The sequence below is a fragment of the Stegodyphus dumicola genome, chromosome 12 (assembly GCF_044657685.1).
Source record: "Stegodyphus dumicola isolate Sdum_Otavi_A_Nest chromosome 12, ASM4465768v1".
Taxonomy (NCBI): domain Eukaryota; kingdom Metazoa; phylum Arthropoda; class Arachnida; order Araneae; family Eresidae; genus Stegodyphus; species Stegodyphus dumicola.
The window spans coordinates 54217202-54242104 of NC_140779.1; the positions used below are offsets into that span (position 1 = coordinate 54217202).

Here is a 24903-nt window from a genome sequence, read left to right on the forward strand (position 1 = left end):
CTGAATTCTCCCCGCTGTTTGAAGTACAAAGTATTTCAGATATAAAATAATTTCTTTAAAAAAAAAGATCAATCACAGTCAAGCTCATATTTAAAAACTGTGTACTTTTAACAAAAGGGGGAAGAAAATTCTTCCCTCTGCTGAAATTTTAGAAATCTTACCTGATATGAATAAACAAATAGGAGGGAAAAAATTTTTAATGTAAGCGGACCTATATTATTTAACCTAAATATTCTTCAGATAAATTTATTATTATGTTTTTATTTTCTTCTTCGAAGTAAAAGAAGTATTGTAATCGCGAAAAATTTTAGGTATCATATTTCAGCAGAAATTCCGTTTTGACCGTTCCCGAACCCCTTTGGACGAATTTTTGTCGTGACGTCTGTACTGACAAACAGAATAATAGACTTTTTTTTTTTTTTTTTTTTTTTTTTTTTTTTTCCAAAAACGAATTGTAAAAGGGATTTAAAGTAGGTTCAAAAGGGATTTTTGTCGTAGCGTCTGTGCGCACGTGCGCATGCATATATGTATGTATTAATCTCGCATTAACCCAAAAGCGATTAGTCGTAGAACGTTGAAATTTTGTACATGGGGACTGCTATAACTTCTAGTTGAGCATTTCCCTTTTTTATTGCAGTCGACAGAGCCATATATATAAAGAAATATAACTTTAAATGCGATCTCTTTGTTCATGTACTTATTTGGGAAAGTTTTACACTCGTTATGAAAAAAATAAAACTAGAAGTTTGACTCTCGTACAAGAAAAATTGACCTGGATATTTCATTCCAAAATTTGCAGTTTTTTATGTCATTTTCAAGTTGCCTTGAGAAATCGGTTAATTAAATTAATTCGTGGAAATAAATTTAAATGCAAGCAGCGAGAAATTGCGTGTTATTTAACAGGTCGTTCAAGGAAATTAGGTGGTGTCCACATCACATTTTATTAAAAAATTAATAATTATATAGGGAATTAAACTATTTTATAAGGAATTATTATATAGGGAATTAAAGTAAAAATGTTTTTAAAATGTTTATGAAGGAAAGAAGTCGTTTAGATAAATTTCACATGCATTTACTTTGGTCTTGGATGATTTCAACATTTATTTCTAAAACACAGACACATCTCATGTTAACATCATATATACAATGAATATGAGGAAATAATAATGGCAGCCGTGGCACTCAAAACAAGTCTGGGTAACCAAATTCATTTATAAATGAAAAAATTAAATAAAAGAACAATAAATTCTATTGAACATTGATTTGTACAATTTGAAATGAAACTGAATGAAAAAAATAGAGAAATTAAAAATGGGAACATACAGAATATGCACAAAATTTCACACATGTCTTAGTAAGAATTGTATTACACACAGCTAAAAATTATAAGAAAAGAACAGCAATTTAATTTTTTTAAATGACTTAGAAACGAAAAAATTAGTTATTATCCGGTATACACACCAAACGTTTCTTTAAAACAATATCTTAATAATTAAATGCCTTTTTAACCTTACATTTTAAAATTAATTACTATAATTATCTTTATTATTTAACACGTTATAAATAATAAATGCTAAAACTGTGATTTTTAATTAGGTATCATGCATTTAAAATTTATTTACAAAACCATTTTCCTCTTTTCTTTATTCCCTACTTTTTATCTCATAATAATAGAGATATTCCGTATTCTCTCATGAAGGCCCGCCAGCAGCTGAGCGGCAATATCGTTGAACTCTGGTAGTTCGGTCCATTCGAATGCCGGCAGATGGGTTGGCTTCATGGACGTTTTAGTGCTTTCCCTCTTGTGTAACATGTATACGAGCCAGTTTTCCTTAGGAAATCCTCTACGAAGGCATCCTTTCCCTTAGGCAGATAGCCATTAAACAAACCAAGCACTTTTGCTTTGAAATAATTAAACAAACCAAGCTTTGAAATAATTAAACAAACCAAGCACTTTTCATGAAGAAAGATGTAAGTATCATCTGATTAAATAAAAAAACTACGTAGCACTTTAGATTAAAGCATGATTGTATGCATTCACTATATATTAATTGCATAATTTTTTATTGAAAGCTCACTAAAATACAAATTTTTAAATGTTTATGGGCCTATTAATGGCCAAGTGGATAAGACTGTTAACATCAGTAGTTCGACCCCGTTTAAAATACCAATAAACGGGATTAGCTTCGTGAACATTTCTATGGTTTTTCACGCAGCATAAAGTGAGCACGAGCCAGCTTCTCTCAGAAAGTCCTCCACAACAGCATTTCTTCCCTTCCTCTAATCCTTTACGCGCTAATGGAATTTGTCACAATCAGTTGGTAAAAGGTGAAGGATTATAGCATACTAGCATACTGTAAAAGCCTCTCACACATGTTTTGGAAATTCCAAAATTTAATATTAAACAGATTCAACTTGAAATTAGATTATAACTTTAAATCTGATCAGTAATGCATGAAAAAAGACAGTAATGTATAAGAAAAGACAGTAATGTATAAGACAGAGCAGTGTTGCATAAGAAAATATCAGTAATGCATGGTTGGATGTTAGAACAAAACGAAATACGAAGTGCTGTTGTTTCTAAATCACCAGTAATGTTCTTTCCTAATAAATGAGATTGCTTCGCGAAATAATAAATTGGCAAAGAGTGGAAAACACCATGGAAACAGTCAAATATTGCATTTTTGTGTAATATGTAAATTACTTAAGCTGTATAAAAATTAAATATCATTTAACAGATTTACAAATGCTCCTTTCGTATTTTTACAAAACATATTAAAGTATAAAACTGTAATTATTTGATGGAATGCAAAAACAGCATTAATGTTTCTATCAACTTTTTTAATAATGAATAATGATTAGCCGTAATGGGGATCTCGGATGGGAGGAGAAGAGCTTTAAGGACAGAACAAAATGGATAACTGTCTCAAAATCACAGAAAATTATTTTCTTTCAGTTATTAATTTGTGGATTTGTGTCTCCATGATATTTCAATTATTTTTAAAATTAAAAATGAAATATTATATTGTTATTAAGTATCATTAATATCTGTTAAAATATTTTAAATAATAACATTTCCTTTAGCCCTATTTAAAATATATGAAAGGAAGAAAAATCAACCAGGTTGGAAGGGTGTATCTATTAAGGAAAAAAATCTAAAATTGATTAAGACTTGATCCTGCCAATGAGCAATATGTTGATTAAATTTCTCTTTGGATTCTATAAAAAACAAGAGATTTTAACCAGAAACAAAGTACAATAAAAAAAGTTTACAGTTTCAACAAGGAGACTTTCTCTCTTTCTGTTGGTATGTTTGCAAAATGTTCCAATTTTAACTGTATTATTGCCACTCACTCCTTCTGAAAATTAGGAAACGTTGATCACCTAACATCGGTCATATCCCGAAAGCAAAATGTCTAAAAGCCACGGAGTACTAGCAGTTGAAAATGGATTCATTTTGTTAGGATTCGTTTTCCGGCGAGGTATCAACTTCGCTGCAACATGAGTAAAAATCATTCTCCTTATAAAATTCTCATCAAAGGCATCTCACCTATTACACTGGCAAATCTTGAATACCTAATTTGCTCTTGATTATAGATTTTTAGTATAAGTACAGATAAATTAAAAAGAGATTGAAAGAATGTATAGATAATTGAATGTTTACAGTTGTTATATTGATATATTACTGAACAGTTCGTTCAGTTGTAGAATTCACTTCTCTATATTGGGTTTATTAATTTTTACAAATTTTTATTGAATTAATTAAATGATGATAATAAATTAAAATATTACTTCCATCAGTAATAAACTTGAGAGACTTTTTATACACATACTAAAAAAACTGTAAATAATATTAATAGTCGGTATTAATTATTTAATTTTCTACTTTCTGTATTTTCTTTGGGAAATTATTAATTAATTTATAATTCAATGGAATATCAGAATACTTAAAAATTGTAATTTTAAATTTTAAAATATTTTAATAGTTTATGATTTTAATTTATCAGAAACAGATACTGCTGTAAGTATTTTGAATGTATTATTTAAAATTTTAGAGTACTGAAAGAAATGTAGTTTCTGAAATATATAACTTAAAATGACACTCGAGAGGGAAAAAGCATACATTCTGCAAAGAAATTTAAATTATATTTCATATAAAAAAGATGCAGAGTTTTCTAACAGCTTCAGCTAAATAGAAACAATTTAAATTTAATTATTCACAGTTTAAAAGAAATGGTTATATCTAAAATGTTTCTGAATTCCTATAAGATACACATATCATATAATTTTTACCCCTATTTCATATGCGTATCTTAAATGAACGGAGAAGCATTTTATGCATACTCAATTATAAGTATTTCAATTTACAATTAATTTCATTTAAATAAATTATGGAAACATAATAGACATTGTGGTGCAAAATTAAAACTGCAATCACTGCAATTCATAAACTGTAGTCTCTTACTTTAGAATAGGCATTTCAAGGTCATTTCTTTCCTCCAAATCATGACTCACAAGCATAGCAACGACTGCTGCGGAAAAAAGGTCGAATCTTTTAATTTGTTATAATCTTCTATTTCCCTCACGACACATATTTGATCGTAAATGAGGGTAGGGACGCTACGGCCTTGAATCGCCTATTTTAATGTAATAGGCTATAGTATTAAACAAAAATCATAGGAACACATAACAATGCATGAAAAAGTTGTGTCGGCTGCTCTCTCTCTCTTCTGAAAAAAAAAAAAAAAAATCTTAGAACACTTATAAAATACAAATCGCGTTATACATTCCTATGCAACAAATAACAACAATCTGTACATCTCGAAGCAGGTACACAACCATAGAAAATGAATGAGTGCCCGAGCACGTGTGACATTGGATCCTACGTCTAGACTATGATACAAAGTCTTTTGAGTGAAATATCCTACATCTACTTTCAAAGAAAGGCAATAAATATAGCTAAGAACAATGCACACACACCACCAATGTTTGTTCTGCATGTCATTTATATTGTCGTTACTTTACTACAGTTTTGCGATGTCGTTTCGGATGCCTGAAGTTAGAATTTTCCGTAATGCTGGAGCTAAATTTATTCTAGTTCTATTTCCTTTCCGAAGAAACTCTTTACATCTTCTTTTCTCAAGAGGCGCGAAAGACAAACAACGCTGTTTGAAAATTAACAAGTCTCTGAAATGAAAAATGAGAAAAATATATTCGTAGAATTTAAATCCGCTGAAAGTTGCTTTCAGGTACTGTGAGTCAGTTCGAAAAGTTGTTAAATTTCTTTCAACGCTGAGGAAGTCAACTACAGGAGTGCATTGTATTATAAATTTTATGCTTTAAAGAACTCAGATTAATTCAGGATTGTACTTTGTTATTCTGATGGCATCAACAGTTATGTTTCTGTAAGTGAAAGCTATCCACGCAGAGTGGTACGAAGAATTTTTTGTGGCAGCTGTCGCTGTTGAAAGAGTTCATTACAAAAGTTTCGTGGAATGTTTGTATTTGACGACATATTGCAATGGAGGTTTGTCCCAGAAGCAACTCACGACTCAAGCACAGTGTAGGAGACCAGCTACTTAACCGATTGCGCAATTGTCTGTCCGTTAGCATTGACTACCGTATTGTTGTTATTCTGGTTATTCTCTCCGTTTCTTTGACTGTTCTTCTTACTCTTCATCCGTCTGTTCTGGAACCAGATTTTCACCTGGCGCTCTGTGAGGTTCAAATTACGCGCCAGTTCCCATCGCTTCTGCTTCGACACGTAAGCGTTGAACAGGAACTCCTTTTCCAACTCCAGCGTCTGGAACTTCGAATAAGGTTTGCGCTTCTTACGAACAGTCACATTGCCAGTCCATTCCAGAGGATTTGTCACAACGGTTTCAGTCACTGAAACAGAAGAAGAAAAGAATTCATTAACTATTAGCCACAAATACAAAATAATTCAATTTAAGTAGCCTCTAATTCATACGCTTAAGTTTAAAAATAATCAGATTTAAATGCATGTACATGTGTGTGTGTAAGATATTGTAAATTATATGTTAAGTATTTCGTAATCTGTATAAGAGAAAGGTCATGAATCATGAAGGGGCATAGGAAGACCTGCCGGCTATGTTCCTGATGCTTTTCTCATATACATTTTCTCTTGCTTCGCTAATTCATTAATTCTTTTCTGCCACCTGCTCTTCCGACCTTTCTTTTAAAGGGGGAGGGAATATGCATGATATAAGGTGTGTTGGTGTATTTAATTATGGCAACACTAGGGCTATCTTCCTAAAGGGAGGGATGCCTTCGCGGAGGACTTTCTAAGGGAAACTGGCTCGTATACACGTTACACATGGGGAAAACCACGAAAACACCCATGCAGCCAGCCAGTTCGCGGGACTCAAACCTCGGACCGAACTACCAGTGTTCAGCGACTTTACCGCTCGGCCGCTGGTGGGGTGCAAGATATAATTATATTCTTATGCAAGATATAAGAAAATACGATAACTGCTTTAAGAATAATTGGCAAACTTAAAATTAACGGTTCTAGATTTGCTGCTGTTCCCCTAAATTCATCTGTTCTCCCAAATTCGAGATCTTTCTAAATTACATAACACTGCTTGAAAAAAGTACCTAAAACTAAAATTAACCAGTCACTGCTTGGATTCATATATGCACATACGCAGTATAAATATCGCTTCGCGAGGAACTATGTTCCTTTTATCCTAACTTCCTTCCATGCCAGTATCTCCACGCTACTTATGCTTTCCTGCCTGTAATGAAGCCGTATCTTTCTACTTTTGTATCTAAAAATGGTTTATATTCAACGACGATTTAAAAGTAATTTGTCTGCCAAAGAGGTGATTTGTGATGTGTAAAAATAAATATGGTGATTCTTCAATTCAGTTTTGTCAATGTCTTGCTTCTGCCTTTTCCACCCAGCCATGCTTATAGTCAGAAGTACTGGATTCTTACTATGCATTAAAAATATTACATACATATATTCCCCCATTATCACAAGAAGAAAAACCGAATAGAGAGAATATAATAACTAATTTATAAGACACAAATTTATGTAATGACTATTTATAGTTGAGACTCACTGTCTAAGGTGGATTTTATTCAAGCTCAAGGCTTCGCAATGTATGATGCACGTTAACAAATTGTTGCTTTACCGTGTAATGAAAGTAAAAATGTATCTTTTTATAGCAAAGCGTAGAAATTAATGAAACTGAAAAATCAACTCAAATAAATCAGCTGGCTTTAAACAAATAGAATAATAATTAATAATAAAAAGGTAGAGGAAACTTATCTATAATAATTTCAAATAAAAAACAGGGTTGATATAAATTCGTAATATCAGATATTACTTTTTTCTAGATTTTGATAAAGCATTTTATATTCGGTAGAACACAAATATATTGGTCATTTTAAATGCAATAAAAGTAAAATAAGATCGATGTTTTTGTATTTCCTGATATCACTCTCTTTCTCTAATTATTTAACTATTAATGTATAAAAGGCATTAGAAAAGAAAACTGGATTTCTGGTTTATTGTCTTCTGTCACACTTTTCAGAATGTTTTATCCCACCCTAATTTGTGCAACAGTTTAAATTCTTTTTTTCTTCAAGTCATTAGTTTATAGAGTCATTAGGTCGTTTTGAAGTAGAAGTACATTAAAAATGAGCAATGCCTTCGCCGGGTTTCGAACCTGGACTTCACGAATGTGCGCCGAGTGTGCTACCGTTACACCACGAAGGCATGCAGAAAGGAGGGAGAAAGTACCTAAGTTATTATGCATTAAATATTTCCTGAACAGGATTCATTTCGAAATTAATCTCATCGTGGTAAATAGTAAAGATTATATTTCTCAAATTTTTAAACATCTGAAATTTCAATAAGAATATACGGCTGTTGTCATTCGCTTATAAACTTCCATTTGTTTGATATCTATTACACTTAATAATATCATAAAACAACGCAAATAAAATTAAAATTAACTTGACGCGTTATTTGCAATAATGTATGAGGACATCGGAAGTCCGTCAATTACACTGATTTTATGAATGCTCTTGTTCCTTCACACACTAAACTATGAGTTGTAAATTAGAGCAGGATTCACTATGAAAGGTAGAGTATGAGGGGGATGAGGGGTCATTTTCACAACCCAATGAAATTGACCTTTTAGCGATCCCCGGAAGCTGTTAAAAGAGAAAAATGCCACTTGTGGCTATGACCCATGGATCAGCATTGGCCGTAAAAGGAGCCATAACTTACTCAGTTGAGAGAAGCAATGCACTGAGTTACTCTTCGATGCCGCCGATAAAATTGCGGCGATGTGGAGAGAAAAAGAGAGAGAGAGACAGAGGAAAAAAAAAAGGAAAAACACTGGAGCACCTTGCAGAAATTTTCCATTCATCTTACGGTGTATCCGTGGGGCTTAAGTACTTTCAAAATGTAACGACATTTGCATTCGAACGAATCAGAGCAGAAATCTGGTATTTATAAAATATTCCCTGCCTCAGTGAAAAAAAAACCAAACATTGCAGTTAAATGAACAGGATCGTGTAAAAATGTGTACCAGTTCATAACTTAAAAATAAATAAAATATCGTTTAATCAGCCATATAGGAAAATAGGAATCAAACAGCTATCAGAAGTAATCGAAACTTTTTAAAAGTTACTTTTATATAAATCAGTAACAACTTGTTGGTCTGAGTTGTATAGTGTTAGTTGGATAACCAATTTTTCAGACGCAAAAGCAAACTAGAACATTAAAGGGAATAGCCACAAGAATCTTCGAATTATCTTCTTTGACTATTTTAAAACTTATATTCACTGACTTTTCATCTTAATCTTTAATTTAGCTTTTGAAGGTCAAAAAGATAAAGAAGGTCGCAAATATTATAATTTTTATCTTTATTAAAATTATTAATAAAAGCTTTATCGTTAAGTCACAATACAAAGAACGTAATTACTTTCTTTGGCAAAAAATAATGATGATAAAATTGGTTGATAATATTGAATGAAAAAATAGGCTCACAAATGAATATCATTTTCCAATAAAATATAACCAAAGAGTGTAAGGTTACTAGCTTTGGATAGCTGATTTGGTAAGAGCGTGTGTATGGGGACAGAAGTTCTGAGTTTAATGCAGAGATGATATCAGAATCATTGGAGCTCCCTCCTTTCTGCAATTCTTTATGGTGTAACGGTAGTTCACTCGCCGCGTATTCCAGAGGTCCAGGTTCTAGTCTCAGAAAGGCAATTGCTCATTTTTTCAGTTTCCTGACATCGAAAAAAATTCTAAATCATTCTACAGTGCCTCCCGAACTAAAAGGCGGTGGATAATGATTCTTCACTACCAGGATTTGGCAAATGGGTCCCCTAATCCCCAGTCGCTCTTTAAAATGGGGAAGTATATAAGATATTTTCTCCCTCCTTTATGCATGCCTTCGTAGTATAATGGTAGCACACTCGGCGCATATTCGAGAGGTCCAGGTTCGAGTCCCGAAGAGGGCATTGAACATTTTTCACTTTTTCTACTTCAAAATAACTTAATGACTCTACAAGAGCAATTACTTTCTCAATCCTTGTATTTTAGTTGTCATTCAAAAGTATTTTTCAGCATATCTCATTAGTAATGAAACATAAGAATGTTAGATGACATATTTTACTTAGGAGGAAAGCTAAATCCTTTGATTTACTTTAAAATTAAATTCCTTTTAGCGTCATATTTAAAGCGATCAGTCTAATCCTTTTATCAAAAGTAATGAATATTGATTCAGAAGTCAAGCAACAAAAATCAGCATTTTATTTTCAAATTTTTTACAGGACTAGTTTCGATGGTTTTACCGAACCACCATTCTCAGCTGTGGAGCGCAAATGGCTCATTTTGCGCTCCGCTGCGCAAATGATAGTTAGATGATCCTCAGCTGCTTTAATGATCCTCAGCTGCGGAGCGCGTGATTCGGTAAAACCATCGAAACTGATCCTGTAAAAAATTTGAAAATATAACGCTGATTTTTGTTGTTTGACTTCTGAACTAGTATTTGCTGGGCGTGTTATTGTGTCTTAATGAATATTGGTTAAAAATCGATACGAATAATTTCTTCAGTAAAGTAGCAAAAGAAAATTCCCTTAACATTAGGCCTTAAGTGATCAAGCTGATCCTTTCCTCAAAAGTGATCAATATTAATCTAAAACAAGACACTCTGCTGCGGAAAAAAACTAATCATTTGGTACTGTAGCAAAACAAAACCTCTTTAGCATCAAGTTTTAAGTGAGCAAACTAATCCTTTACTCAAAAATGATGAATATTAGTTAAAAAATAATACATTCTACTGAGGATAAAAAAATAATCTCTTTAGTACAGTAGCAAAACAAAGCTCCTTTAGTGTCAGATCTTAAGTGATGAAGCTAATCCTTTATTCTAAATTGATCAAAAGTGGTCCAAAATACTACATGTTGCTACAGTAGTTGCTACGTGTTGCTAGAGCTAATTCTATGGTTCAGCAGAAAAGTAACACCCTTTCAGCATAACCCATAAAGCATAACCCTTTCAGCATAACCCTTTCAGCATAACCCATAAAGCAATTGGATAACTTCTTACTTCAAAAACTATGAAAATAATAATCGAAAATGCAGAAGCAAAATAATAACTGTATTTTAAATAATAATAATAAGAAGAAGAAAATAACTCTATCCGAAAGCTTTCAGATTTTATATTACGCCTAAAGGGAATTTTTTAACGTTTTGCATTAAGTATCATGTTCTTCGAACCTAAACTACATGAAATTCAATTCAACAGCAATATCACAAAATATTTAAAAACAGCATATCTATAGAATATGTATAGATAGTCTTGCGCAGTGGAGATAAAAATGCTTTTTTTCGTACAGTGTTGCCATTGCTCGCTTTGAAATCGTTGAGTTTGTTAATCAACGATTAGTTGTTGAGTTTGTTAATCGTTGAGTTTGTTAATCGTTGAGTCCTTAAAGTTTTACAAAATATGATACAGGTAATAAAAAAGTTCAAAATTCAAAATTCGAGCTTCCAGGTGCCCATGTTCTGGAGGATTACGTTATTCAAAATTTGATGCCTTTAGGTACTGTCGTTTCTTCACAATGCGAGAAACATACATACATTCATGCATTCTTTATTTTTTTAATTTCTTTAAATGTAATACAGAGCCATAATATTTGGTGGCAAAAATTTAAGAAGTTATTTGCCGTTTATAATGAAACTCCACAAAATGCCGTTTTGAGACTAATAGCCCTTCTGAGCCACCGCCCCTTTGGATTAATAATAACAATAATAATATAACGACCTTGATTATTTATATTTGTTTAATGGTATTCATCTTTCTTCAAGAATACAAGTACGTAAAGATCAAAGGACTACATCTTAAGTAAAGAAAATGTAAATTATTCAATTGATCTTAATCTGTGTATATAATAAACGTCCATCATTTACATATTTTCTAAGTAAACGAAAAAATATATACAGCCTAGGTTGTTAACTATCATATGATGTCATTTACATTTAATTTCCAAGCCACATCTTCGAAAATGAATCAACGTTCTTCATAACGACCTCTCATTATAACTGTCGCTCCGTTAAAATGACCAGTGAAGAATAATTCCATATGATGACAGTATATTAAATCTACTTTCGTTGCGGCGGCTTCTATTGTATCTTTTTCTTTAGGGTGGGAAATGGCGCTATACTTAGCGTCGACTATATTAAAATTTACGTAATCCAGTTATTCTTAGTTTTTCTGCTAAGATTAAATGGTACAGATTTTCCTATTATTCGCACACACCTATTTGCAAATTCGCGCATACTAAAATTCCGTATTTACTAACTACGCAAATTATGACAAGAACTTATATTCTGAATCTGAATTGGAGCTTTATTTCAAATTCAAATTTTGAATTTAAAATAGAGGCTGTCATTTGATTTGCAGGCTTTACAGCAGAAAATGTTAAGCAGAAGTCACGCGTAATTAAATTACCAATTCATCCTAATTTAGAATTATTAGGAACATCCTTAAAATTTAGTTAATTGAGCTATTAGTTTTGAGAGGACATATCGAATGGGTTTTTGATGAAAGATATTTGATTATAGGCTGATAGAAGGTTCATCAAAACTATAAAGAAACTGTAAAGACAGTAGATTATATTCAAAAATGACCGTTATAAAATTTTTAAAACTCCTTAATGTTTTTGTCTAAAAATTGGCAGTCGCAAACCAAACTTCATAATATCTAAGATGCTCTTCATCACATAAATTTCCCACTAATGGTGATATTTTCTCAAATCGATCACTGAATGGTCACAAGTAATGAAAAAGAAAAACAATTATCTAACATAAAAGCAAATCATTTAAAAACATTAAATTTGAATTAATTTACTGCATTGATCAACGGACAGCAGGTCCTTGGACATAAGAATGCAGATAGACCATCAAGCATTTGAAAGAGCGCAAAATTCCAGTATCTGATGAATGGTCACATTTGAGTTGATGAGTGGTAGATCCTTCGAGATGGTAGGGAAGCGGAAATTTGTCGGGGAACGGGGAATTAAGTTGGCGTCAGGAGGGGAGGGAGGAATTCTCTGTCCTCGATATTTACTGACGTCATAGTCGCTGAGTCAACCCCTGCTCTTTTACATCCCCTGCCCCTGTTCTGACCCCTCATGTGTCGATAAACAGTATCGTAGCGCCATCAGACGATAAAAAAGAGAATATTATATTGTAAATATTCGATGATAAATACAAATTTATTATCTGGTTCACTATTTTGACGTTTTTCGATTGTTAGGATCACAATACGAGTGCACAAATCATTTTAATATTATATAGAAATTATCCATAGAATTTCAAAATAATGAAATAATTATGAGAAAAACATGTTATGTGATATGAAAAAATATAATATGCTATTTTGATTTAATTTTTCTTGCTAATTACTCTTCTTCTAATTACTCTAGTCTTCTAATTACTCTACTCTAGTCTTTTCTTTCTAATTACTCTAGCCTTCTTCGTTATTATTTAAATATAATGGAATGGTTTTTCATAAATTTGTATTTTAATAAAGGTGAAAGAAGGGAAAATAATGTTTATATATTAAAAAATTAATAAGTCCTTGACAGAATTTCTGTATAACAATTACGCACCTGCATATTTCCTGGAAATGGATACATGTAGTAATAGATAAGCAATGTTCAATTCAATAACAATATAACATTAAAGAGAAAAATATTACTTTTCTACTTTGCAACTTATAGATAAAACCTAATATGAGATTTCAAGTTTTAGTGGTATCTATAAAGTTTGATTTCATTTATCTTATTTTAGACAATAAAACTGCCCATTTAAATTCCCTCTTTCGTAATTAGTTAGTTTAAGCCGTCTTTTGTTTCTTCAAGTAAAAATATAACTTATGATCAATGAAATTCTGACTTGCTATCGACGTAAAATCTTTACAAAATGTGTTAGGATATTATAATGAATTTTTGAATACCGAATATGAATTATCACTTGGGAAAAGAGTAGATAATTTTGCTTGAATTTCACCAATCAAAATTTCTCGAAAATGAGGCATTTGATTAAACTTGTTTATCTGGAAAAACAAATCCCACACTTCGTACTTTAAATCTAGATTTTTAATCCTAAATGCAATTTAGCATACTGTTTATGCATGTATTAAGGTATTTTCTCCCTTCTTCCAGCATGCCTTCGTGGTGTAACGGCAGCACACTCGGTGCGTAGCGGGAGGTCCAGGGTCGAGTCAAAGAGTTATAGGGTCGAGTCCCGGCGATGGCATTGCTCATTTTTTCTGTGTCCTGCTTCAAAATTACCTAGTGACTCTACAGTATTACTTTCTGTTTCATAATGGGGCTAAGTGACTAATAAAATAACCTTCTAAAGATTACCTCAAACTAAATAATTAAAAAAATCGCTTGATAAGCACTACTAAAATAGTTATTGACTATAATGAAAGAAGCAATGAATCAACACTCTATGCTATTACTTACTATGGAGCTATAACATGAATATAATTACGCTTATTCCATGAAGTTAAGGCAATAGCGTGATTCCTTCAACTGGAAGAATAATGATGATGGTGAATTTAATGACCTTGTTAAAGTAAATAGTGGTTAATAAATGCCGCCAGTTGAACAGTGGTAACTATAAAACTAAATCTTCCTTGAATTCACTGATGATAGGGCACAAATGTATTTACACCTTCCCTGGGATATTAAAATTTTATAAATTTTACATTATGTACCTTACCTTTCAATAAAAGTTTATTTGCATTCTGGGATAAAGCTTATTTAGAATTTAATTTTTTCCAGAAACAACGGCAATATTACCACTGAATACACAGTCTTAGTTTTTATTGCTGTAGTTACTTAGGTTTTATAAAACTGCTTAATGAATCGGATAATTCTGCAAAACTTCAGCAATTAGCTTAGCTTGAAAAGGAAGAGCTCTTTCGTTCTGTATCTATTCCTGATATTAATAATTTCTGCAAAATATTCAGAACTTTTTTTCACACATCTGTGTCATAGATGTGCGTAGTTCAATGTTTATATTTTCCTGTAATCATTTAATATCACTTGGATTTGAGAGAATAATTCCTTTTAATCTTTAATTTATAAGATATTTCTCCCACCTTCCCAGCGTGCTTTTTTGTGTAGTGGTTCTGCACGCTGTACCGGTATTTCAGAGATTCGTGGTTCGATTCCCGGCGAAGGCGGTGGCTAATTTTTCATCTCTCCGGCCTCCAAAAAACTCCTAATGTCTCTACGAAGTTCTACATTTTTGCCTTCGTTTCATTTTGTCAAACATGCTAAGTTATTGGACCAGAATTAGGAGTAGCAGGAGTATTAGTATCATTATTATTAGCTCAAAGAAAGGCGTTAACCCAGAAGTGCTATTAGTCTCGAAATGCTTTTTTGCGTTGAATCACGTAAATGCGATGTATCATTTTTCAAATTGTTGCCACTAAATATTATCGTCCTGTATTATGTTTAAAGAAACTAAGTAATGAAGAGTCTGCATGAATGTATGTAAAATTCTCGAATTGTGAAAAAACAACGGTACCTAGATTCATCAAATTTTGAATAATATAGTCCTCCACCCGAACATTGGCACACGAAAGCCCGTATTTGGAATTTCAATTTTTTTTTATTGGCTATTTCATACTTTGTAAAACTTGTAAAAATTCTTGATTAAAAAACTTAAAAACTCCAAAGCGAGCAGTGGCAACGCTCTAAGGAATAAAATATTATTTTTATCTTCAGCGCACGAGAATCTCTATAGAAAATTCTAAGGATATGCTGATTTTAAATATTTCTAGCCCAAATGCTCTCGAAATATGTGTCCGTAAATGAAAAAGCGCCTGTTTTGTGTAATATTTTTTTTTTTTTTTATCCTGATCTTTTACCTATTGTAATGCGTAAAATTACAGTTTTACATTCTTAGTTCGATAGATTGTGTAGTAGAATGAGTTCTATAAGCAAAATGTTGGAATGACTATTAGACTACGTTAACACATCAAACTGCGTTGTTTTTAGCGCATGAACATCATAACGAATTAACGTATAAATATCGTATTTTATTTTCATGTAGTACGTATGCTATGTAGGCTAATTTTATTTTATCTCTAAGCTTGCCTATAATGTATTAAAGATACGAATACTAATGAAAAACTCCTGCTGCCTCAGAATTAAATCTCTGCTTAGTATTTCCAGATATTCCAAGTACGAGAATATCACATGATTATAGTTTATCAGATGGCCGCCTTAAAACGTCTCATACGATGGAGCAAAAAAATTCTAATCGTCCAGACATCATCCATTACTTTAGCTTCCTTTATTTTGAAAGCTGAACAACACCAGGTGAGTATGAGAAGAAGAAAGCTCAGTTGAGGTGGTGCAGTTGTCTTCTGTCATGAAATATTGCCTGATTCTGGTTATTAATGAGTTTAAATATTTTGATTTGTCATTTGTAAAGTTCTTAATCACAGGCGAAGGCGAAAGAGATTTTTGAACTCGAGTTCATAATTTCTCCGTTCTTAACTGTCTAAATTTTCGAATTAGTTAGCTAAAAATGTAATTAAGCAAGCAAGATAAATAAATAAATATTTAGTTAATGACTGCTCGCAGCAACTTTTCTCATACTCTGTTTATAGAAATACAGAAACTTCTTTATAAAACATAAGCAGTGAGCTTGTCTGCAAGTGTAAACATTCCTGCAGCATCTGCTTCGATGTAGAGATTTATATTCAACTTACTATAAAATAAATAGAGATATCTGTTCTGCATATTTAATGAGAAAATAAATATGACTTTTAAAACTATTATTTTTCTAATCAACATGCTTCTCTTTTTGAAGTAATTATTCTCATTGTAAATATGTGTGCATTTTTTAATTTGTTACTCAGAAGCAAATATTAACTTAGTATTATTTTAATATTTAACAAACTCTTATTCATAAGATAAATCGAAATATTAAAACTATTTAAATTAACGTATAAATAACGTATAATTTTAACACGCAAATTAAGCATTAAAAGTATTTTAAACAAATTTATTTAAAATGTATAAAAACCATTATTAATCATTTGCATACTATACTTTAAGTATTTTTCTCTTTCTTAAATTATGTCTCTGCAACAACACTTCAGAGTAAATGTGATTTGCACGGATTTTACAATTGTGTATAGAGCAAGTATAGAGGTATGCATTTGCACATAATCATAATCTAATCACTCGCATTTTCTAATTTTAAAAGAACTAGAAGAACTGCATAATGTTGAAATTTTGTGAATATTAATGCGATTAAGGATAAAGATTTATAGGTACGTACTTTTAGGTATATATTCATATCTTAAAATTCCTATTGGCTGAAGAATGCTACGTTGCTTTTTAAAGAAATATCGCTTTCCTCCCGCTTGCTTTCGCGGTGTAAGTGGTTAATAAATCCAGCTAGTAATGGAAGATCCGTGGCTTGAATCTCGGCGATTGCACAGTTACATTTTTATCGTTTTTATTCCGAAAACACTATACAAAATCAGAATAGAATTTTCGTTATGAATTAAAGAGTGCATGGTCACAACATTTTGATTGTGAAATTAAAATCCTTTGCGATTTTCGAGGAATTTTTTTTTTTGGGGGGGGGGAGACAATCAACAATTTAATGTCAGAAAGATGAAAAAAGAAACATTACTAATAAATTTTTATTATAAAGCTTGAAATTTTTAAAAATCAAGTAATCGAATAATGTTTAATTCTTTATCGAGACATCAATGCTATTTACATTTCCTGTCTATTAAAAAATGTATTTAACTGAAAGGATTTATTTATTCTTTCCGAAATAATCGACACTTACGTGAAATGATTATTTAGTCTGAAATCAACAGTTAATATATTATTATCATGAGATCACGCAGAGGAATCTAGAGAAGAAAGCTATTTTTGGATGGAAACTTGTTTAAAATTACAAGCGTAATGAACGCAACGAATATCAGCAGGAGTGTTTTATAGTGGATGGGTATTCTAAAAGTCTCACTGCATATAGAGCAATCTACCTTCCCCAAAAATTTTACGCCCATACTATATTCTGTAGTAGTGAATATCATTGTTAAATAGTGCGAACATTTTTGAAAAGATTTGTTGACTTTCCCTTCTGCGCCAGGAAAAAGTAATAAAATCTCCCTTACAGACCCTATTTGGACTTTTCGCTGTCCTTCAAGTACTATTAGGAAGCCGTAAAATCTTTAGAAGGTACAAAAAGCTAAAGCACCGTGAAATGGCAGCCACTTTTCGTATCGTCTGCGATCTCATAAAGCCCCTCGAACACGTTTAGTAAAATAATTGAAAGCAAGCAATTAGGTATTTTAGGGGGGGAACTGGATGCCCTGTTGTAGTTACCGGGCTTGTCCAAACCAGATGTTGATTTATTGCTGAAGTTTTACGTATTGACTTGTTTCTGAGAGGCTGGGTGTAATGAGTATGCACCACATGCTGTTTCATGTGCGTGCAAAGCATATATAAATGTTTCAAGGAGCAAGCATTCTTGGGTTTTAATGGATTGGCAAAAGTAAAATCATAGACTTTTTTTAAGGTAAAATAAACAGTAATATTCTAGAACTGGCTTGGTGCTACAAACTTGCTGAAGATAATATCTAAAACTATACCATAAAATACTAATTTGAAGTTACAAATCATCGCCTTAATTTTTACTTTGAAAATGCTTTTGCTGCAAAGTTTTGGATGCAGAATCTAAGGCTGATCTTTGGAAAACTCTTTTGGAAGGCTCAAATAATACTTTGAAGATTAAAGACGCTGCTTTTGTACAAAATGAAAAGTCACATGAGTTTTGGAAATATTTGTTGCCTAAATAAAGCTCTCAGTGCATTTATTTTCTAAATGTTAGAGCTTAGGTTGCTTATTATAGCAACTCTCTTGCCTTAGAAGGGATGCCTTCCCGAGGAATTCGTAAAGGGAGCAGACTTGCATCCATGTTACATATGAGAAAACAGTCGGTTCGAATCCTGAACCTGCAAGTTCACGGGAAGGTGAATCTCGGACGTTTATCATGCTTCATTTGCCTGGACTTATACTTAAAAATTATTTAGCCTATACATGAAGCACATTTGTGGGGGCTAATGAAACGTAAGAAATTACTCAGAAAATTTTTCTAATTAGAAATGGAATAATTTACTAAAATATGAAGGCTTTTTATTATTTTTTATAATTGAAAAAAAATGTGAAATCATATTATGTTTTAAATTTTCGTTAAGTGTGAAACTAATAGGACATGCAACCAAAAAGGACTGTAAAATGGGTTCAAAAGAGATATTTTTTCCTTGACGTCTGTACGTATGTACACACATATGTAGCTCGCATTACTCAACAAGTGGCCGTAGAACGTTGAAATTTTGTGTATATGACTGCTATAACGTTGCAGTTGTGCAGCTCCCTTTTCGTTACAGTCGGCTGCACTAATCGTATATATATATATATATATATATATATATATATTGCCACTCTGTTACCTGGCTAGGTTAGCTTAGTATTTTTGTTTTTATATGTTGGTAAATTATGTATTTCTTGCTTTAAAAGTGATTGAATTATGTGGTTTCTATGTTCCTGTCAAGGGTTTTATGCCTTTAATTAATCTGCATCCAATAGTTATAGAATTATCAACAAAGTGGCGAATTAAGGTGAACCGCCATTTTTTTAACTCAGTAGAGTAGTAAATTAAGTCAATTTCTACACCTGCGTTGTTTGTTTGTCGAGTGGAGCCAAAAGTTAACTTTAAGTTAGTTTTGCGCACCGAAGAATCTACCTTTTTGTCCGCTGGCCGAATTGCTTGTTTTTCCGTAGAAACTCTAATTTTAATTATAAAAATTGTTGTTTTGAACTCTTTTAACTGTATTTGGTGTTTTTGCAGAAATACGGCTAAAGTTTTTTTTTTAGCTTGTTAAAAGGTCTTGAATTTTAAATGCATAATTAATGTAGCATTTATTGAACATTCTTTTATTTATACGCTCGAGCTGAGAACATTATATTTATGCGTTCGAGCTCCAATTTTACTCCTCGTTATACCAATGATGCGGTTTTCCTACAATCTGTGCGTCAGTTACAAGACCAACTATATACGCCACAGCATATACTCTATTCTTAGCGACTGTATTTTTAGAACCAGCTGAAATACATTTATGAATAATGCAAATATAAATACGAAAGCTATTTTTACTAATTTTATTTATCTTTGCTCTTTACAGTCGGAGAGTTTCTATCCGACGAATTTTACAGTGAATTCATGTTTCAGAATTATTGATTCTTTCTCAAATATCCACAGTATTTTCCGTAATATTTTGTATTCTGCACACTGGATGACAGATGGCCAATGACTTGGTACTGATTAACATTGATAGCGTTCTCTGGATGTCGATTCTAATGGCGGATTTCGTGCATTAAATTAGAAAAAGTTAACCTCAAATTGTAGGAAATCACCGCATCCCCCCGTGCGTGTTTTTCTTGGTGTAAGTGGTTACTTCATAAAGCTAGCAATTAGTAAATCCACTTTTCTAATCTTGACGAAAATGGAATTGATTATTTTCAAGGTCCGAAATGTCTAAAGGCGTTTATAAGATTAGATATTTTCGGTATTTTTCTGGCAATAAAAAAGATTAACTAACTATTATTTGTGGCGAATTCGGTTATTCCAAACTTTTAATATATGCTTGAAATGAATCTTTCAAATCCCTTCTTTTTTAGATATTCTAATTATTATTTATGAATTTAATTTCAGCACTTAAGTTTATCAAAAAAAAAAACCTTTCTATGTCCTCTTCACATCTCCTGCCATTATTACTCTGCGGTTGATCTTTTTTTAATTTTGTATTTTATACGGGTACGCTTCTTTTCCAGTGCATGAAAACACTAATTATCTGAACTTATCTAAACGCAATCAATTTGTGTAAATGAAAGTTCGGATAACGTCTGATGTTTGATTTAGTCTGAAACTAGTATGTTCGGTTAACTGGACAGGCTTTATTGCAGTTTGGTTGGCATTTCATCCAGCAAAATGAAGGAAGTCATCGCTCTATCCTGACACCAAACCAACGCAGCACAATTGTTAAGTATGCAGACGCTCCCTCTGTATATACTGATAGGTCACTTCCTCTGATATCATTACATTTATTCTATTGGTTATATAATTCCCATTAAATCTGGATTTAATATTAAAGAAGCTTTAAAAAAATCACTGTTACTTTGCGTTTAGTATAGTTAAGAAATAGACGATAGTCATTGCATCACTCTAATTATTCGTAAGTAAAAGATATAATTAATGTGACTCTTGAAAACTCTTTTATTTTATGCTAGTTTTATCTGCCGTTCGATAAGGTATCTTCTCCCTCCTTTTCGAATTGTTTCGTGGTGTACCTAGAAGCACGTTCGAAGCGTTTTCGAGAAGTCTGGAGTTCGAATCCCGGAGAAGGCACTGCAATTTTTTTTCTGTTTCCTGACTTCGAAAATAATTCTAAAAAAGTTATAAAAGTATTCAAAGTAAAGAAAAATAAAATATTTTTATGACCGCGTTGATAAGTGATAAAACTGTCGTCATACTAGCCCAATAAACGATTCCAAAGCTGTAAAATTTAAATACTTCCTTAAACGTGTAATAAAATAACGTTTTCGATATAAAATTCATAGGCTTAGAATTTTGAAATAAAGTACTTTACCAAATCCATTCACACAAAATCATAACAGCATATATATGATTTTAGAAACAACATCAACATATCAGGTGATAAATTTGGCAATATATGTTTTTTTAAAGTATCGCATCGCTATAATAGCTTTAAGTATATTAGGCAGATACATCCGAGATATAAATTTCAATTTTTGATTTGTATTTAAATTTAATTAAATAATTATTTATAAGGAAATCGAATTTCAAGAAAAGTATTTCTTTTAAAACTATAGTAATTTTATTTAATTTTCCTCATCAAATTTGAAAGTAAATTAATAAAAATGTCCTCAAATGATCAATAGTCTTAAAAATAATTAATCTGCTTCGTGGGTTAAAAATTTTCTTTCTTTAATGTGAGCTCTAAATTCTTGATATTTAATCACTGTTTTCAATAATGAACGTTGTATACAAAATTTATGTTTTCAAAATACATTTTGAATTTTTTTTTTATCCTGTTGTTATGATATACTCTCTTTTATCAAAATAATTTTAACTTCCTCTGCATTCTAAATACTACGCGAAGAAATAAGAGGATTGAAAAGCATTGTAACAAAATAATGGTATAGTACCTTAATAAACAGTATAACGCCTGCTATTATAAACGACCTGCTTTTAGAATGCAAGTACCATACTTTTTACTCCTCTCTCATTTACTGAAATAATCATTTTTTAATTTAAAAATTTACGTTGGTTTCTAGTTACTGTTTGCGATGAAACTATGGTTATTAATATTATTTAACATGCAGGAATTGATATTTTGAGAGTAACTCTGAGCATATACATGAACTCTAAAATGACAATTCGTACTATAAACTCCTTCTCTTTCTAGAAAGATGTTCGGTAAAATGTATTTTTTTCCTATTTAAAAGAATTATCCAATTTTTTAATAGATTATCTGTAACATCAGAATTATTTTTTATTTTATTTTAATAAAATGCATCAGTAATAAGTAGCTTCATAAAAATGACCCTTTTTTTCAATCTAACGATGTTAACATTACTCAATTCTACATGCAATATAAAATATATTTAGAGGTGCTTTTATTTTTATTCTTTAGTACGTAAAACACATTTTCTGAATGCTGAGTATTGAGAATGCATTCTGGATTTGTACAGGCATTAAAAATTGCTCTTTGATACATGCAACATTTTCTTAATTCTTACAACAAAATAATAATTGCATTGAATATAAGTTTGTCCATGAGTTACTGGTTCGAATGCTGCCTAATTCTAACATAAATTCGTAATCCACTAAATCCACAATCCACTAAATGTATGCTTGTAGTATCTATATAATGAAATATATGTTTGCAGTATCTGTGATTCGATAGATGTCCTTTAGGAGAATTTTTACTTGAAATGTTGATTCAAAAAAATGCAAAGGAAGAAGATTATTTTTGCATATAAAACATATAATTTTCAGTACGATAGTTACTTTATAGCTTCAGAAACACAAATTTAATTAAAACTGTATGAAAATTTACTAACAGCAACAATGTGTAACAGAAATTATTTTTTGTCTGAACACAAAGTCAATACTTTTATCATAATTAAAATAAATTAAACATATTTGAATATCTAGTTTACATATTTATGCATGTGTGAATATTAATAGACTGAAGACAACATGTATTTAAACTTTTCATTAATAATTTACAGAATATTTATTGCGTTTTGAACATCTGCATATTATTGCAAAATATTTGTAGCATGCAAAGTAAACTTATATAGTGTATACATTTAATGGATCCCATAGATATGTACAATTAACGAGATTTGGCTTTACAGAAGGTGTTATTTTGCTATTGGGAAAAGATTTACTTTTGACCCACATTAATATAATTAGGCATTAAAAGATTAAAGGCATTTTTAATTTAACTCTGTACTTCTTAAGTTCAACAATTAAACCGCGTTATTTAGAGAATATAACAAACAGGATAGCATTTTGAGTTAAATGAAATGAGCATTTGAGAAGCCAGAGATAACTAAAAATGAAATGAGGATAATAATAAGAAGAATTAATGATATCCACAATATTCAGCTTAATATTGCTATGCTTGTAATTATATATTGAGCAGCCCTTCGTTAATTTTATGTTCAACCTAAAATAGTTTCATGATGAAAAATACATATGTCGCAGTGGTTTATTATAATTTAATTCTTTTAAATTCATTTAAGTATTTAATAAAATAACAGTTTAGCCTTTCTCACTTTTATTCGGCAAAAAGGTCTTGCAACTCTGTTATTTATCACAACTAACAGAAAGTAATCTGCAAGTCATATTTCATAATATCATCATTAGGTATACACTTATAAATTTCAATACTAGGAAGTAAGTAAGGATCATAATAATAAGGGTAAAAATTAATATACTTTATTCAACAGGTGATCAAATATAGATTAGCTCACTTTTAAAAGATATAGTCAATTTTATTTTGAAAGTAAAAATTTAACATCAAAATTTCAATATTACATATTTACCATAAACTTGACGACTGATATTTACTTATGTGTAATTATATGTTTAGTCATATGTCTATGTAACTGACAGCAACTTTCTAACTGCTATAGGATTTTACCTCAATTAGAAAGCTTTGAACTAGTCTGAAATAAATGAATTATAAATTTTGTACTTACCAGTACCAGCTGGCACATAAGTGGGCTGAGGGTGAGTCTCGGCAGCGGCAAAAGTCCTCAGAGTGTACCCATCTGAGTGTGAAAAACCATCCATGGGGGCCCGTGTCCTGTCTTCGGTGGAGAGGTAGGTGACAGGTTGGGGCCCATGATGTTCCATATGTCTCCCCGAATAGGGAGCATAATTGCACCACGTCTGTGGGGCGAAAGTTTGGCAAGTGTCGGTGGATGCGACGGTGCTTGGACCAGCGCTGGGCAAGTCATAAGTGTTGGACCAAAATTTTATAGGGGGTTTTCGGTCCGCCCTGGCATGATGATCATTGTAGTAATAGCTGGGCGTCATGCTCTCTCTGCACAGCGACGACTGGTTATACTGCGACGGGTGACTATCAAATGCCGAGTGATTATCGTAAGCCCCCCAGGGCTGGGGTGTAGGGTGATGATGACTGTGGCGGATGACCCCACCCGCTGCTGCCGCACCCCCGAGGCCTCCGCCGCCCCCTTCCACCACCCCTCCGCACTCGGAGTGACCGTACGCCGAAACCGCCAGGCTGGATGCTTGCACACGTTTCGCTGGAATGTGAAGAGGACCGGTGCTGGCCGGCTGGACAACTTCAACGCTGGACCGGCTATTCGAGGTTTCCTCATACAAGCTACCATTCATCGTAGTCGAAGGCTCGGCCTACGGAAGAGTAAACAATCACCCGACAACATCTTAACACATTATAAATATGCACCAAGTTCAAAGAAAATGATCACAGTATCTGGCAGTATTTTGATGCTTTAGCTTTACAACTGATTCACTTTTCAGGCGGAAAGTCCGAGCGAATTTCTGTTGAGCGTCGTGTTTACAATTTTTGTTGCCTAATGTTGAGTGGAGCACGCGTCGAGAGCAGCGCGTTCGCTCAACAAGTCGGGAGAGAGTGTCGGCGAAGTGCTGCTGCTAGTGCCATCGATTCGCCGGTTCTGGAATGCCCGAGGCAAAGAATCCTGAGCTCCTGTCGGAGCC

At 32.2% G+C, this 24903-nt stretch overlaps 1 protein-coding gene across 1 annotated transcript; it reads right to left on the reverse strand.

Annotated features, from left to right (window-relative positions):
- Window positions 1–1083: 1083 nt before the first annotated feature.
- On the reverse strand, window positions 1084–24903 carry LOC118183818 (uncharacterized). Its single transcript, XM_035353428.2, has 2 exons — window positions 23898–24903; window positions 1084–5889 (listed from the first exon to the last, which is right to left on the reverse strand). The coding sequence occupies exons 1-2, from the start codon at window positions 24556–24558 to the stop codon at window positions 5576–5578; spliced, it is 975 nt and encodes a 324-aa protein (XP_035209319.1). The 5' UTR covers window positions 24559–24903; the 3' UTR covers window positions 1084–5575.

Bases quoted from the DNA above. Each gene is read 5' to 3' on its own strand.
- LOC118183818 (XM_035353428.2), bottom strand. From the start codon at position 24,558: ATGAATGGTAGCTTGTATGAGGAAACCTCGAATAGCCGGTCCAGCGTT. The intron at 5,890-23,897 runs GTAAGTACAAAA...CTTCTGTTTCAG, and splicing joins TTATGTGCCAGCTGGTACTG to TGACTGAAACCGTTGTGACA.